The sequence below is a fragment of the Zonotrichia albicollis genome, chromosome 5 (genome assembly GCF_047830755.1).
Source record: "Zonotrichia albicollis isolate bZonAlb1 chromosome 5, bZonAlb1.hap1, whole genome shotgun sequence".
Classification (NCBI taxonomy): domain Eukaryota; kingdom Metazoa; phylum Chordata; class Aves; order Passeriformes; family Passerellidae; genus Zonotrichia; species Zonotrichia albicollis.
This window is the reverse complement of record NC_133823.1, coordinates 52160704-52177389: the sequence shown is the minus strand read 5'-3', so window position 1 is coordinate 52177389 and position 16686 is coordinate 52160704. Positions and strand designations below refer to the sequence as shown.

The 16686-nt window shown below is 47.1% G+C and overlaps 2 protein-coding genes across 2 annotated transcripts; one reads left to right on the top strand and one right to left on the bottom strand.

The window, feature by feature from the left end:
• Positions 1 to 964: 964 nt before the first annotated feature.
• On the top strand, positions 965 to 5991 carry TADA2B (transcriptional adaptor 2B). The gene is made up of 2 exons (XM_005485733.4): positions 965 to 1272; positions 2493 to 5991. The coding sequence occupies exons 1-2, from the start codon at positions 1003 to 1005 to the stop codon at positions 3483 to 3485; spliced, it is 1263 nt and encodes a 420-aa protein (XP_005485790.1). The 5' UTR covers positions 965 to 1002; the 3' UTR covers positions 3486 to 5991.
• A 2864-nt stretch (positions 5992 to 8855) lies between these two features.
• Positions 8856 to 15041, bottom strand: GRPEL1 (GrpE like 1, mitochondrial). Its single transcript, XM_074541707.1, has 4 exons — positions 14880 to 15041; positions 13829 to 13997; positions 12243 to 12324; positions 8856 to 9768 (listed from the first exon to the last, which is right to left on the bottom strand). The coding sequence occupies exons 1-4, from the start codon at positions 14948 to 14950 to the stop codon at positions 9422 to 9424; spliced, it is 669 nt and encodes a 222-aa protein (XP_074397808.1). The 5' UTR covers positions 14951 to 15041; the 3' UTR covers positions 8856 to 9421.
• Between the last annotated feature and the right edge of the window lie 1645 nt (positions 15042 to 16686).

Genomic DNA, 16686 nt, shown 5'->3' with positions numbered 1-16686 from the left:
CCAGCTGCTGACACAGCAGCTCTACAGTATTTTTCCCAGAAGTCTGAAGTGATATCTCAGTTCCAAGCACCCACATTTCTGCTGCAGTTCCAGGTTGTTTTTCCACTTTCTCCACAAGGCTTTCAGGTTGTTTCTCTGGCTGGCTTTGTTATGGTGAGGATATCGCTCTCTGACACCTTTCCATGCCCATCAGTTCAGCCTTTCTGCCTTGGCTTTCAGCTTCCATTAGCTCCAGCTTTTTCCATGCTGAGAATATGGGCTGAGTTCAGTAAGTTCTTTTTGAGCTTCAGGATTTCATCCCAGATTGTCAAGCTCTTCCTTCACGTGCTGGCAGTGCAGGGAGCGCTGAGCCGTTCCCTCCGAGCACTCACGGTGGGTCCAGTTTGGACGTCATGCCTCAGCCTGATGTTTTCTGTGCGGGCTGAGAGGAGTAGAACTAAAAGAAGAATCTCTATTTCTTTATTCCTCACCTGCTCGGGAAAAGGTGCTTCTGTTTGGGATGTCACACTGACAATGACACAATGACAGTCACACTGACACAATGACACTGACAACGATACTGGCAATGACACTGACAGTGACACTGACAATGGCATAATGACAGTGACACTGTCACTGATAATGCCACACTGACAATGACAAACTGACACTGACACAATGGCACTGACACTGCCCAGGCTCCTCCCGCCGGACCCGGCCCGGCCCCGCTTCCCCGTTGCCGGGCACCCGCCAGGCCCCGCCCCCTGCTCGTGCGCGGCCCCGCCCCCTGGCGGGCGGCCCCTGCGCGCGCCTCCGCTCGGGGCGGCTCCTCCCATTGGCCGCGGGAAGGGCAGATGGGCCCGGCTCGGCCAATCGGAGCCGTCCCCTTGCGCTGACACCCCCCGCGCCCTCCAGCCCCGGCCCCATTGGCCGGCGCTGGCCGAGGCCCCGCCCCCCCAGCGCTCTGCCATTGGCGGCGCGGGCGGCGGGGGCGCGGCCGCGCGCGCGCGCGGGCGGGGTAAGATGGCGGAACTGGGGAAGAAGTACTGCGTGTACTGCCTGGCCGAGGTGAGCCCGCTGCGCTTCCGCTGCACCGAGTGCGCCGACATCGAGCTCTGCCCCGAGTGCTTCTCGGCGGGCGCCGAGATCGGCCCGCACCGCCGATGGCACGGCTACCAGCTGGTGGACGGCGGCCGCTTCACCCTCTGGGGCGCCGAGGCCGAGGGCGGCTGGAGCAGCCGCGAGGAGCAGCTGCTGCTGGACGCCATCGAGCAGTTCGGCTTCGGCAACTGGGTAAGGGCCGGGGGGGACGGGGGCGGGGGCGATCCTCCTGCTGGGACCGGCGGCCCTGACAGCAGCCCCGGGGCGCGTCCTGCGCTGCGGAGCCCGGGCTGCCCCTCGCTCCCCGCCGCTCCCGGAGCGCACCCGCCGCTCGGAGCTGTCGCTGCTCCACGTTCTGCCTTTGCCTCCCCACAGCCCGTCCGTGTCACGGAGCTGGCACCTGCCTCTGTGCCTGTCCCTCAGCCTGTCCCGGCTGGGGCTGGCTGCTCGCCTTCAGCGGCCCTGCACAGCCACACCTGGGTTTAGAAGCAGCAATAGGAAAGCCTCTCACAGGCACAGAGTGGGTCAGGGCGGAAAGGACTGCAGTGGTCATCCCGGAGCACTTGCACAGAACTGCATCCAGACGGTTCTCAGCTATTTCCAGTGAGGGAGACCCCACAGCCTCTCTGGGCAGTGTGTCCCGGTGCTCGGTCACCTGCACAGTGAAGAAGTTCTTCCTCACGTACCTGTGGGATTTCCTGTGCATCAGTTTCTGCTTGTTACCTCTTGTCCTGTTGCTTGGCACCACAGAGCAGAGCCTGGTCCATCTGACACCTCCCTTCAGAAACTGATGGACTTTGGGGATGTCCCCTCTCAGTTGTCCCTTTCTGAGGCTGAACAAGCCCAACTCCCTCAGCCTCTCCTTGTAAGAGATGCTCCAGTCCCTCGTTTACCCTCATTGCCCTCTGCTGGGCCATTTGATTAATTTCTGATTTATTTGATTTGTTGTTACTTATGTTTTGCTTCATTAAATATAAAGACTGTTTCAAACCCTTAAAGTGTATAATCATTGCAGCTTGCTTAGTTCTTAAATAACTAGAAAAGAATAAAAGTTGTTACTCTTATAGTAAATACTGTTTATTTCCATGTTGCTCCTCAGGAATGTGATATAAACAAGCTAAACCCGTGGGGTACAGTGCTATTGGTGTTGGCTTGGGGCTTGGAAAGCTTCCTGGTTATGGTGAGCTGGCTCTGTGGGAGTCACCATGGGGTGCTGTTTTCATGGCTTACCTGCCTCCATGCACTGTAAATGCTCATCCAGAGCTGAAATCACAGATCTGATAGAAATGTGGTATTGCTAGAGAAGTTTAGGTACTTGGAGTTGACTTTTGAGGTACAAGGAGAAAGTCATGCTCATGATGCTGGAGATGTAGCGGGAATCGTTTCATCACTGCTCCTTTTCTCCTGTTTAGGAGGACATGGCCACTCACGTGGGCGCATCCCGAACGCCTCAGGAGGTGATGGAGCACTACGTGAGCATGTACATCCACGGCAACCTGGGCAAGGCCTGCATCCCTGACACCATTCCCAACAGGGTGACGGACCACACGTGTCCCAGCGGCGGCCCGCTGTCCCCCAGCCTGACGACGCCGCTGCCGCCGCTGGACATCTCGGTGGCCGAGCAGCAGCAGCTGGGCTACATGCCCCTGCGCGACGACTACGAGATCGAGTACGACCAGGACGCCGAGACACTCATCAGCGGCCTCTCGGTCAACTACGACGACGACGACGTGGAGATCGAGCTGAAGAGGGCTCACGTGGACATGTACGTGAGGAAGCTCAAGGAGAGGCAGCGGCGCAAGAACATCGCGCGAGATTATAACCTGGTGCCGGCCTTCCTGGGCAAGGACAAAAAGGACAAGGAGAAAACTCCCAAACGGAAGATCACGAAGGAAGAGAAGGAGTTGAGGTTGAAACTGAGGCCTTTGTACCAGTTCATGTCTTGTAAGGAGTTTGAGGACTTCTTTGAGAACATGCACAAGGAGAGGATACTTCGAGCGAAGATTCGGGAGCTGCAGCGGTACCGGCGGAACGGGATCACCAAAATGGAGGAGTCGGCGGAGTACGAGGCGGCCCGGCACAAACGGGAAAAGAGGAAGGAGAACAAGAACATAGCTAGTTCCAAGAGAGGGAAGGAAGAGGGTAAAGAAGGTGAATTTGCTGCCATTGAAAACCTGCCTGGCTTTGAACTCTTGTCGGACAGGGAAAAGGTGCTCTGCAGCTCTCTGAACTTGAGTCCTGCACGTTATGTGACTGTAAAAACTATCATCATTAAAGACCATCTCCAAAAAAGACAAGGAATTCCTTCAAAGAGTCGCCTTCCCAGTTACTTAGATAAGGTACTGAAGAAAAGGATTTTAAACTTTCTGACAGAAAGTGGTTGGATATCCAGGGATGCTTCATGAAATTCAGCTGATCTCAAAAAACACAGCAGAGGCCCATTACGGCCTCAAGGACTCCGTTATTGTTTCCTTCCCTCCCCAAAGATACAGAAACCATGTCAGTTAAAAACACAAAAGAGCAAATACATAAACCTCCAGAGACATCATGATCCATGGTGGTTTAAGTAGACTTTTGCTTTGGATCATGGAAAATACTTAATTCAGAAACTTCTACATTGGATTTCACTGCTTTTGGTACATTCTTAGAACAGATTTTTTCATGTGAACTTACTCAAGTCCGGTAGTCCCAGAGTAGTTGCTTTAGTTTGTACTATTGGATAAAGGAATATCAGTGTAATCCTTGCTTTTCTCTGAAGGTAGGAGAGAGTTTCATTCACTGGAAACTTTCTTCACCCTTTGTTTTGTTTTTTTTTTTTTGGCATAATGCTGGCAGCAAAGTGAAGCATACAAAGGTCCTGTGCTCAGGAGGAGGTGAGCAGGGACTTTAGTGAGCAGTGCTAAGCTTTTGGAACATTCTCCTCAGTAACTACAGCCGAGGCGTGGGGACGGATGAGAGTTCCTGTCGGGAGTACAGCAGGGCTGAGCCGTGGCAGGGAGAGGAGGGAAGGAAGGAAATGGGGTAGCTGAGATGCCTGCAGGGATTTGTGCTGTGGAGGGGGTTTCTTGAAGAGCTCCAGCTGATCTGGGCATTGCTTTGGCCTGAGTTTCCTGAAACCGACCCCTCTGAAGAGTTGGTGTTTCCTGCTTGGTACTGGAGTGTCAGGAGTCCCCAGCAGCTGTGGTGCTCTGCTCCAGAGGAGGGCTCAGCTACAGCAGGGTGCCTGGTTTGGGCCAGAAACGGCATTTGGGAGAGTAGGCAGTGAGGTGTTTGGCAGAAGCTGAGAGCCTCAGGCAGCAAAATCACTTTTTCCTTACTGGGGGAGCCTGCCTCTCCTCCTTTGGGGTCTTAACTGGTGAGCTCATAGAGCCTGAGGAGGTGTAGCTGCCTCCTGAATTTTGTTGGGAAGTCAGGGAAACGGAGCAAGATTCTCAAATGGGTTGTGATGGCTGAGATTGGTCTTTAAACAAAAATAACAGTTTATGCAGATTTGGTCAAAATGCACAAAGAGTTCCTAAATTTGGAGTGCTTAACCAGCCACTGCAGGGTTCTAATTGCACACACCTTGAGATGTACCAGCCCAGGCACATTGAATCTGGCTTTACTGACAGGGAGAGGGGCCGTGCACCTTGGGAGGGATCTCCTGCAGTTCTGACAGCTGCTGCCTGGAGAGCTGCTGGAGCCAGCTGGGATGTAGCACAGTGAGAACACAAATGCCCAACCCACAGTGCTGTTCTAGTTAGATCTGGTGGTGAAGGGAAAAATGTTAAAGGAGGATTAGAAAAAAAATTTATGCCCATTTCATCCTTCTATTCCCTGCTGGTATTTAACCAAATGAATACAAACCAGTGGTTGCCACTTGGAAGATGGCACAGTTACTTGTACCTGAACCTCTCTGCTGCTCGTGTCTGGAGCAGGAAGCTGTGGCTGGAGGCAGCCTGGGCAGGTCTGGAGTGCAGGTGTGCCAAACTTGGAACCTGGCTGGCTTCAATCTGAATCCAGGACCTGGAAATGTCATCTTGCTTTGATGCTTTGGGCTGTAGTCAGTGAGGATGCCACAGAATCTTCAAACAGTATTAATTCTGCAGTTTGGCAGAGGTATTCTGATCAGAACTGGGTTTCATTTAACACATCCAGCATTACCAAACTAGTGTTACCAGTGAGTTTAGAATTAAAGGGGTACAATTACAAAGCCAGCATTTCTAAGGAAAAAAACCAAAACTCGAGTGCCTTTTTCTTTTGAGCTTATGTTGTGTCCCTTCAAAAAAGGTAAGGGCTATGTCCTCTGGGATGTAATACTTTGTTTGGCTTATCTGTAAGTGGTTTGTTGTGGCATACTCGAGACAAACTGTCTCTTCTTGGCAGCAGTGGAGCTAACTGCAGTGTGCTGAGTAGCTTTAATAACCACTTCCACCCTGTATGCATGTACAAGCAGCACACAAGTTCATTAGGTATAAACCCTGGGTTATTTTCTCTGTCCTGCTCCTGTGGGAAGGAAGCTCAGTCTTTCTTTTCAGCATTCTAGTTATGCAATTTGGTTCTTCTTGTAACTTGGTTATTTAACTGCCATAACATGCTGTTTTGAAGCCTCAATTCTGCATGTAGCTGGGAGTTTAAGAGAATTGTTTTGGTTTTTGTTCTTCTGGGGGTTTTTCCCTCAAATCTGTGATTTTCATATTTCTACACTGTTTTGGCACATCTAAGTTAAACTGAAGCAATAGCATAAAGCCCATCTGAACAATAACTTAGGAAAAAATCTAGGCACCAATGAGTCATTTAAATGTTGAAGTGAATTCTGCATTTACACTTTGTAGCTTCTTAATTCCTCAACCCCTCCAAAATGTTTCTTTGGTGCTAGATGTAACTTATTGAACATCAAAATGAATGTAAAATAAAAGTATTTTTAATGTATGCAATATGGATATCAATATTTATTTTGTACTTGCAAGCTAACTCAAGGTGGTAAATGTTTGCTTTAGCAAATATTAGTCCCTTGGAACGAGCTTCCCTAGAAGCAATGTCTCATTTTCAGCTATGCTTTTAATTTTAAAGGTGACTTGCACTAGAGGATGCTGCTGTTCCATATTTCACATGGAACTGATTTAGTCTAAGCATTCCTTTGTTATGAGCTGCTGGTTTTCTGTTTGATTGCTTATAAATTGAGATGCAGTTAATGTTAATCCAGCAATTTACTACAGCTATGCTGCTTCTCTTCTGTGGTGAAGGGGCTGAGATGGCAAAGAGCTCTTTCAACCTGTTTTTTGTGTTGATCTGGAAGTGCTTCCTGTACTGTACAAATAATCCAGCCTTCATGTTGCTAATGACAAGGTGTTTTATATGCTTAATGCTCTTGACTTTTCTAATTAAAGTTGTTACTAATGATAGTATCTGTCTTAACGCCATTGATGTAAGCCTATGGAAAAGCAACACTCTCAAAGCTGTTGAAAATACCGATTTTGTGCTCTGGGAGGGGCTGTGCTGTGTGTCCCATCCCAGCCTCCATCTCCCACCCTGTGCACTGCCCAGCTCTGGGCTCGGGTGCTGCAGTGCTCTGGCTCCAGCCCCTCGTGCCCCTGCTCCTGGCAGGCCCAGCAGGCAGCGAGAGCAGGGCTTGTGGGTTTGCACCAGGCTGTGAGCATGAACTGCCTGGGAAATCTCCCAAACTGAGCTCTGCCCTTGTGCCCCACTGCATTCGATTCCTTTGCGACTGGAGCAGGCTGCATGAACCTGCTGCTTTACTCTTCTCACAAAATGGCTTTGCCTGAGCCCCAGTCACTCCCAAGTGATGACACACTCAGTGCTGTGAAGCAAGATACCCCATGAGCATGTTCAGTTCATCAGCTTCTTTCTTCCTTAAAGGGAATGTTGCATTCATTTGAAGTTTACATTTGTAGCTGTGCCAGACACACAAATCCTGTGCTGAAATCACACAAAGCCTAACTGATGTTTGCACACAGCATTTTACTAATTTTTGCATTGTGAATTGGTAAATAAACTTGTATTAAAGTTTCTTTCCATGACTGATTTAACAATAATGTAGCTTGGGCAATGAGGAAACCGGTTTAAGTCTTTGCAATAACATTTGGAGATGGACTGTAGCTAAAGGTGATGGGTGGAAATGTAGTGCATGATAGCTAGTAACTTTGTTGGGTGCCTAAATTTCAGAACCTCCTTCCTCTGTTCCTTGATTTCTTCAGTGCTCCTTCCTGGGCCAAGGCAGAGTGCACAGTGGTTGGAGCTCTCACTCCAGCCAAAGCCTTTCTGAGGGCAGGGGAACCACTCAAATGAGAGACTCAGCTACCCGCTTCAAAGATGACCCTTGTGCTGAACAGGAGCTTGTTTGAGAACACCCCTAATGAACTGATGGGGCCCAAAAATGACACTTTGTGTGAAGCACTGGGAAGCTCATTAACAAAATCTTCATCTGCTAGGGAACAATGTGTCCCTTTGTTTTAACTCTCTATTACAAAAACTTCTACACTAAAGACATTATTATTACATTTAGTTTAGATCCAGAGGGATTGGGAGGGGACATAACACATGACAGTTCTTTAAAGGTATATAAAATGGAACCTGGTCCTTTTTTGACATCAGTTGAGAACAGGTCCCAATCAAAGTGCAACAAAACCATTTCTTCAATCCTACTTCACACAACTACAGTGTCCCAGAGGAAGAAAAGATAGGTCCAAATTCAGTACAGGGAATCCCGTTTTTTCCCCCTCTATTTTTATACTTGATCTTTGCATTTTTTCCCTGTACTTGATTAGCTCAAAAAATTTAACATTGTAGTTATCTTCACACATCAGATAATGACTCTCCTTCCTCTGCCCAGTCAAAGCATTCTTTTGTAGAGTTGAGAAAGACTGAATCCTTACATATGATTAACATGACTAACCTCCAAACAGTTTTGTGCACTTAGGCTGTTCCTGGTTAACTGCTTAATTCCCATGAAGGAAACCAGCTCTGGGAAGAATGGCTTAAGGAATGAGTAATCACTTCTCACTGAGTAGGTCCAGTGTTCAGTAAGTTCTTGGCAACTCTCTATCTAAATCACAAAAAATATAATCAACACTTGACTTTAAGGTAAGAAGCTCCTTAATCCACAATAACCAGAAACATGGTAAAAAACCTCAGAAGTACTTACTTTTTACAGGACCTAATAACTTCAACTTCCCTAAGTCTGAAGATCCTGTCCTGTGTGTTAACAGTGTGGGCTTTCAGAATCCAAGAGTGCAGATCCTTTGTCAGCTGTGTAATTTGCCAGGTTCCACCCACACCTATCCAGGTGAGCAGACAAATGTTGTTCAGGTAATCATGTGCTGTGCTTTGTGCTGATTCTGCAGCACTGGGAGCAGCAGGTGGAGTCAGACATGGCAAGAGTTGCATGGAGAAAAGTTCTGGTGCAACCCAATATCCAAACTGAGTAAATGTATGAAATAAAGCAAAGGAAACTAAGTTCACACTTCGATTTGAGCCACTTACTTGCAATGATTTATATAAGTCTAAAAGAAATCATATACCAAACTCTCAGCAATTCACTTCTTTGGGTGTTCTGGCTCCCATCAGGATTGTAGCTACAGTTTGCATAACAAACTGATTGCAAAGCTGGAAGTTACAAGACTATAAAAATTATTTAAACCAATTTATACAACATTAAATTAAAAATCCAGAGATAGGATAAATTCTATTGGTTCTTCAATGCCATACAAGTATTAGATGGTTTTCCTGATTCAGTGTTAGTACAGGACAAAAAGGTTGAGCAATTACAAAAGATATCTAATCTCCATTGCCATTTATTTACAGTTCAGAATTCACACAGGTTTCAGTTTCAGTTGAGAGATTATTTTTGAATTGACAAAACAGGGCATTTGTCACATCAGTGTGTAAAAGCTGATGGGTGCTTGCAGAAGGCAGGTTATTTGTACTACATCACCCACTTCTGCAAGGTGAGATTCTACAAAACCAAAGGAAGCGTCTGAACCACTATCTGTATTTTCAATCTACACACAGTGATAAACTCGAAATTGCACCACTCTTGTGAGCGTTTCATTCTTTCCAATTTAATTCACCATCTCGGGGGCAATAGTTGTATAAAACATTATCTAATCTAAAGCATTAGAGGGCTTAATGGCTCTCTTCACACTGGAGAAGAGCTCATGGAACAGTGATGTCGAAGGCCACTAAGCAGGAGAATTTCATCGGTTACTTCATTTTCACTGGGAAACCTCAACCAACTCATGTAACCCTCTCAGGGAGCGGAGGAACGAGGGAAGCACGGTGCGAGAGAAACCATCCAGCTGTTTAATAGTGGTACGGCACCGGAGCGCCCCGGGCGCAGCCGCTACGCGTCCTTGACCACGGCCACGAGGGCGGGGCGCAGCGTGCGGCTGTGCAGCTTGTAGCCCACCTTGGAGACCAGCGCGACAGTGCCGGGCTCGCGGCCCTCGGCCGCCGTGTGCAGCAGCGCCTCGTGCTCGTACGGGTCGAACTTGGCCCCCACAGGGTTCAGTCTGAGCAGGCCGTGCTTTTTGAACACCTTCTGGATCTGCATTTCTGTCATGACGAGGCCTTCGTACAAGCTCTTCAAGTGAGGGTTTTCATCTTTGATTTCTTCTTTTGGAACACTTTCTGTTGCTTTCTCCAAAATGTCTGCAACTTCTAGTAAGTCCTTACAGAAGCTCTGGATCCCTGAAAATGTATAAAGGAGGAGAGAATGGGATTAGTCCACTGAGGGAAACAGATGTTCAAATCCCCCGAATCTCACAACCCCAAAAGCTACAACAATAATCTGCACTCTTAGTCTTTTAAGAACATATGGGGTAATCATTTGGAGTAAAATATCCTTTCCAGTTTTGGATGATTAAATAAATTACTATTAGAGATACCTTGAAATCCACACCATCTCCTCTACTTGTATGGAAAACAAAAAAAAAAGTGATTTTAACTCAAATGAGTTAAAGGGCTGATGACCCAACAATAACAGAATTCTTACCAAAGTTACCAAAACCTTCACTTGGCTTCAAGTAGTTTCCTCATGTCTCTCTCATCACCTAACTCCAAAGCATTATGTTGCCCTATTCCTACCTTTCTACCTTTTAATCTGATGTCATAAAAAGATTTGCAGAAGACAAGCACGTAATCAGACTCATGAGCATTTCAAGAGATGAACAAGGATTCTTCCTTGAATGAAGAGAACTTTAACCTCTCCCTCCCTCTACAAACCTCTTTTACAGAATCAGCAGCTGTGCCTTGCAAATACTGAGCAATTTCCAAATTAATCCCAGTCCTTGTCCTGAGGCTCTTCTGTGGCTCACACTAAGAGAATCTGGACTATTTTCACTTAAGGCATCAGCAATCAAGAAAAAATTAAAACATTTCAATAAATTAACACATTCCTACAAAGAGGTAAGCAAAGGACAAACAGCACTGGGTTTCAGTTTGGGTTTTGATTTGGTTCTTTTTTTTAAGCTGGATTCAGCCTTTTTAATTCTAGATCACATTTTGGATGGTTTTTTTTTTCCTTACCAAGAAGTGATATGACCATTACCAGAGGCCACATCTCTGGTTTAAACAAAAACCCCCACAGCTGTAGAAGCACTTTACAAGATCTGTGGGATCAGCTAGTTGTCAGGAAAGGGTCTCTCTCTAAAAACTGCTCAATTCTGTAGAGACGCAAGCTCTTTATAGAACAGTAACTAACAATGTCCAAGTAGTTCCAAAAAACTGAAAAAAAAAAAAAACTGTCACAGTTTTACACTAGAAACTAGAGCTGTGATTGGGGCTGAACTGTACCAAATATAGACAAATCAGCTGTCTAGTTATCTGGATCAAACCGAATAACCAAACTCTTCAAAAGATGGTTTGGTTCAGTTTTTTATTGCATACATTATGTTTGCAAATATCAGTGACTGCAACTCACAATTTATGCAAGTCTCAGAAATTACTTTCTCCTTTTTCAACAGAACAAGTAGTCATGCACAAGCAGTAAAACCTACAGATTCTATGTAATCTAGTTTTCAAAATAAATTAATTTCCATTGTAGCACCTCTGAGCTCAGACATGACTCCAAGTACTCTGCAGTGAGTAGAACATCAGTGAAACAATGCTTATTGCAAATCAGCCTCAGGATGAAGCACTCAGACATCCATGAAAAGGAATGCAGTACTGTGTACTTCTCTTACAGTACACATTAACTGGAGACCCTTGTTTAGAAATGAGAACTTGAGTACTGAGAATTCAACTACAGCTGTGTATGCTGTGTGGTGAAAAAGAGAACTCATTTTTCAAACACCAGGATAAAACAGCACTCTGCTGCTGCAGCATTTGCACCCAACTTCTGCTTTACAGATTTGTGCTGGGAATGTCAGAAAGCTAAATCAGATGCTACTAGCCTGGCTCTTGAAGGAAGATGTGCTTCTAGCACTCCTCACAGCCAGTGATTGTACATTTCTACCATTGAATAGAATCATTTCATTCGGAGGTATTACTTCTATTTGAAAGCTATCATCTTCAACAGAACAGTTATTCAACTGTAAAAGGCTAAAACAATCCCACAAAAATAACCCAAAATCAAAAAAGGACCAAATTCAAAACACTAAGAACAGAAAACAACAAAAACCCTCAAACAAAACATAAAAACCCCCAACCAACCAAAAAATCAAAACAAAAAACCTCAACCAACCCCAAAACCAACCCCCCGAAAAACCAACCAACCCCACAAAAAAGCCCCCAAACAACCTAACATCCCCCTCCCCCCCCCAAAAATAAAACAAAACAAAAACAACCAGAAACCCAAACCAATATTCTATGTTCTTGGTGAGATCTGAGACCAAAGTACATGAAAAAGGCAAACTTCAGGCTGCAAAACTTACTAAAAAAAAAATCTACAAATGCAATACACATTGTAGGAAACCAGATACTAAATTTAGAGAAAGTGTCAGCTGTTGACTTCATCAGTTGAAGTCTTGCCCTTGGCTGGGGAGATGGTCACAATTCTGATGCAAAGTGAGAAAAGTGTTGAAACCTCTCTGTCTCAAACACATTATTTAAGCAAGTAGTCAGAATCATTGGGAAGTAGAACTTGTCAATACAATAATAAGCCAGTCAGCTTCATAGTTCCAGGTTTTGCATTTCCTGGGTCTCACTGAGTGAACACCACTGACCGTATAACTTTGCCTCCTCCACCAGTTTCTGGCTCCTTTGCCTCACGTTTTCTGCATCTGCCAAGGCACGCTTGTACTTCTCCTAAAGAAGAAAAAACAGTAACAGGAGTTATTCCTCCTAGTCAGGCAGCTGACAACAATCCAGCATAGTCAGTATAAAACAGCATTTTAAACAGCTTCATACCCTAAATCCACCATTTAGGGTAATCTGAAAGAACAAGCCAATTATCACCCCCTCCCTCCTAGCAAGACTAAAGTTTGCTTCACTTCAGAAGGACGGAAATGAGGGAAAGGAAATCAGATGGTTTTCCAAACTCTTAGCATTTGTCAACAGATTAGCTGGAAAAAAATTTCTCTCTACAGAGACAAAGTTCTATGAACCCAGTACTTCTGTCTTTTCTGCTGTGGGCTCCCAGAAATCCTTCATCAGTCATGAGGTGCAGTGACACTACAGCAAATCAGATTCAACCCGGCATGACTTTCAAACCATCTCTTCCCTCTCCACAAACACCAGAGAGTGCCTTCAGTTTTCTCAGCCTTCACAAACTGAAGCCTAACTCCTCTCTTGTTTAGGTCAAGTTTTGGTCTATTCCTAGAAAGATGGGCATTTACCAGCAGATGCACTATGATGTGAAATACAATAAAATTAATAAAATAAAAATTCACACTGAGTGCTTTACCAACTAACCCTGAATGGTTTCCACCTTGAATATGCCTGAGCTTTGTATGCCAGTGAAGAATCTCAAAACAGAATAAAAATACTCAACAAGCTGCCTGAAGAGCTGCATTAAGCAACCAACACCAAACTAAGACATTAAATGACATCTCCAATTTTTCCTGTAGAGGTTTGGGAAGGGCAACAGAAAGCAAACTCAAGCCACATATGATCCACAGGTGCTGGTTCTACAGAAGATTCTGGGCTACCTCTTGAAGTCTCAAATGTCAGAAAGACATTTGATATAAAGTACTCGTTAATATTTTAGCTCAATGCCACCTCCCACCTCCCAGGGCATCCTTCAGCTGCTGCAGCTGTGCACAGGAGAGAATGCAAGATACACGAGGCCACACAAAGGGATGTGACACCTCAGCCTCGAGTCTGAAGGGCTCTCCAACAGAAAAGGTTTGAAACTTCCTAACTATGGCCTAAGTACACTATTGTACAAAAGCTAAGCACCATTAACTCTGACCTTTGGAAAGCCAGCAGCTGTTTCCATGAAGTCTACTGTTAACATACAGAAATGCACACACCAGAGACACATTCACACCCTTCATGGCTCACAGAAATTACTTCTCCACTGAGAAAAACCTATGTGAAAATCAGTAACCAGTTTTCTGGCTGGAAAAGGTCCAATTCCATCCAGAAACTGGAAAGAAATTATCCAAGATATTAATTTTCAACCAGGGATGCATCCCAGATCTTGTAGGACATGTACTCTTAAGTTTAAAGAAATTATTAAATTGTGGATTTTACACAACTGAACAGAAGTCACATAACCACCTCCAGACTGTGCACTGAGCTCCCACTGTGCAGGCTCTTGGGCACACAGCTTGCAACACGAGCAACCTAATAACCCAGGGGCACTTACAGTAACTTCTCTTAGCTGTTCTTCCAGTTTGGCCTTTTCTTCAGCTAGCAGTTTTTCAACAGAGCTGGGTTCCACCTTCTGCTCACTTTGGCTCTGACTCTGGTCTTCTTCCAAGTTCTGGCCAGTATTTTTCTGTTGTGTTGCTGCACAAAGCAGTCGTGGCGATGTTCTAAGGCAAAAAGATGGACATTATTATTCTGTTGCTTATTTTGTAAGATATCAGCCTTTTATAGATATAAAAGACACTTTGACACATAACATCCACAAAATTCCCACATCAAAGCACGAATTCATTAAATTCTAAGCTTGTGAATAGTGCGTGCAGAACCCGCCAGAAGCAGCAAACCTCCGGCCATTTAAACTGTAGCAGTAAGTAACTGTGGCAAGATATCAGCTTGTAAGTGTTCACTACCCTCAGTTTATAGTCACAGAACTTCACAGAGCTTCAAAGGGGAGCGCGCGTTTGCTTTATGAAGAAACAAATTCCGTGATGCAATCGCCGGCAAGAGCCTCCCAGAAAAGCCAGGCGCAGAGCCGGGCCTGGCCGCTGGAGAGGCACCCCCGTGTCTCCTGTCCCCTCAGTGCCTCCTGTCCCCTCAGAGCACCGGCACCCCCGTGCCGCCTGTCCCCGCTGTGCACCGGCAAGCCCGGGCCCGCCCGCACACACAATGGCTCCCCATGCCCCGCGGCGTTCCCAAGGCTGAGCGAGCCGAGCCACCCAAGGACGAGGCTGCGGGACCAGCGTCGCGCTCGCACAAGGGCTCTATCCCCGCCCGCCGCATGGACGCTCCGGGCCTGGAGCCTCCGGTCTCCCCGCAGTGCCGGGCCGAGCCGGGCCCGCTCTCCCGGAGAAGGGCAAGGGAGAGCAGCGAAGAGCGGCGGGGGATGGGGGCGGCCCGGCCCAGCCCGGCACGGCTGTCGGACAGGGTTCTTCAGGGCTTGGGAGCCCAGCGCGGCGGGCCCGCGCCTCGCTCTCCTCCCGGTGCGGCGGCGAGCGCGGCCCGGCCCGAGTGCCCGGTGTCGGGCGAGCGGCACGGCGCGGCCCCCTCACCTCAGTGCGACGCTCAGTAGCGGGAGGCGCGGGCGTACCGCTCCCCGCACGCACTGGGCCACGGCCGCCATGGCGCCTTCCTGCCCTCCAGCCGCCTCGGCCCGCCCCCCGCGCCCTGCCAATCAGCGAGCGGGCGGGCCGGGAGTGACGCGGCCGAGAGCCAATCAGCAGGGCGGACGCGCCGCCCCGGGCCGAACATGCGGCTATTCCGGGGCGCGGCGGAGCGCCCAGAGGGGCGCGCGCGCCTCGCCCCACCGTGACGCGCGGAGGGCGGGGCCGCGGGCGGGGCGCGGGCTGGCCGCCGGCTGGCCGCCATTTTGCCTGGTGGGCGGGATCGAGGAGTCGCTGTCCTGTGCGGGCGCTCGCGTGATCCCCCCGTTCCAGCTGTGACTGGAAAAGTTTGAAGATTTTAGTTCATTTTAAGTGCTGGATAAGCCCTTTACAAATAACACCTTGTAGCACCCGTCAGTAATTTGCAAATCTCCACAGAGCGGTTTCGATCCATACACACTCGCTGTAACTACTGTGTATACTCGTGCTGGACAATCATTTCATTTAATGAAATCTCGAGCTTTCATTAAGTGGGATAATGTTGCTAATCCACTAGTTCCAGATTGGGCCACCTGCTTGTGCAAGCTGTTTGTGCAAGTGTCCTGTGTCACTGGAGGCTGAGGGAGCCCTGCTCCGTGGTGCTGGGATAGCTGAACTCGGGCAGTTCCTCTGCTGCTTTGTCAACATCTTGTTAAAGGGCAGGGGGAAATAAACCAGGGTCACGTATTTATTGTGCAGCCGTGAGGCTCAGTGCTGCGTTATGCACAGATGCCTGAACGCCAGCTGTTAGCCTGATTCCTGCACACGTTTGTGCACTCTCCTAATGAAATCTGAAGATAAAGATGCAAATTCTGTAGTGGGAATTTAGTAGTTGTTATACTTAAGTGAAAAATTAAACTGCACACTGAAAGAGAAGGTGTAGAAGACATTTTTGGCTCGCTGCATGAGGATCCCGTGGGACTTTGTTTAGTACAGTGGAACTTTGCCAGAGCGCACCAAGGTTCCAGCATGGCCTTTATTCAGCAGATAGCTCTGCCTGGCTTGGGCTGTGCCACAGCCTGTGCAGAAAGCAGGATAAATGGAACAGGTCAGTGGCCTCATACCATGGCAAGTTTAGATCCCACTGAGCCTTATTTTGCCCATAGCTGTTCTGTGATGTGACACTGGTACATCCCCGTAACACAGCAAAGAGGAAGGCTGTGTGCAATGTCCTGTCCACATGGAGTGGTGGTCAGTATCTGCTTTCCAGAAAGTTGATGAGCCACAAATTTCAAGCTTTATCCTCAGAAATACTGAAAGAAATAATTGAGGAAATTTGTTAAGATAATGATGAGAAAGAATCATAGAGAACAAGGAGAAAACAAAGAGCAGCTATAAAGGATGATATCTACTGAAAGCCATGAAGAAATGAGACAGAGAAGGCAATTGGATCTTTAGGTCTGATGTTTTTAAAATGTTTCCTGAAAAGATTATTCCTTGCAAAACCTAGACAAGGAGTCTGTCTGTATCGTATTTCTTATGGGTTGTTTTTCCCTACATCTTTGGATGTAGATTCCTGTTTCAGCTTGTCTCCATTTCTTTGCTGCCCACCATCTTTGGAAGTCATGCTTGATTAGTGATTGATCACAAAATCACAGAATTGATAATAAAAGATTGAGAAGAACCCACTGCCAACATATCTCAATAACTGAGGATATATATTAGACTTTATATGTCTGGAACAATACCCTGCTTGTATGAGAAGCCATTTACCCCA

What these genes read in the sequence shown, in the direction of transcription:
- TADA2B (XM_005485733.4), top strand. Translation starts at nt 1,003, where the DNA reads ATGGCGGAACTGGGGAAGAAGTACTGCGTGTACTGCCTGGCCGAGGTG. An exon ending in AGTTCGGCTTCGGCAACTGG is followed by an intron (nt 1,273 to 2,492) that starts GTAAGGGCCGGG and finishes TCTCCTGTTTAG; the next exon opens with GAGGACATGGCCACTCACGT.
- GRPEL1 (XM_074541707.1), bottom strand. Translation starts at nt 14,950, where the DNA reads ATGGCGGCCGTGGCCCAGTGCGTGCGGGGAGCGGTACGCCCGCGCCTC. An exon ending in CTACTGAGCGTCGCACTGAG is followed by an intron (nt 13,998 to 14,879) that starts GTGAGGGGGCCG and finishes TTTTTGCCTTAG; the next exon opens with AACATCGCCACGACTGCTTT. An exon ending in AACAGCTAAGAGAAGTTACT is followed by an intron (nt 12,325 to 13,828) that starts GTAAGTGCCCCT and finishes TTTCTTCTTTAG; the next exon opens with GAGAAGTACAAGCGTGCCTT.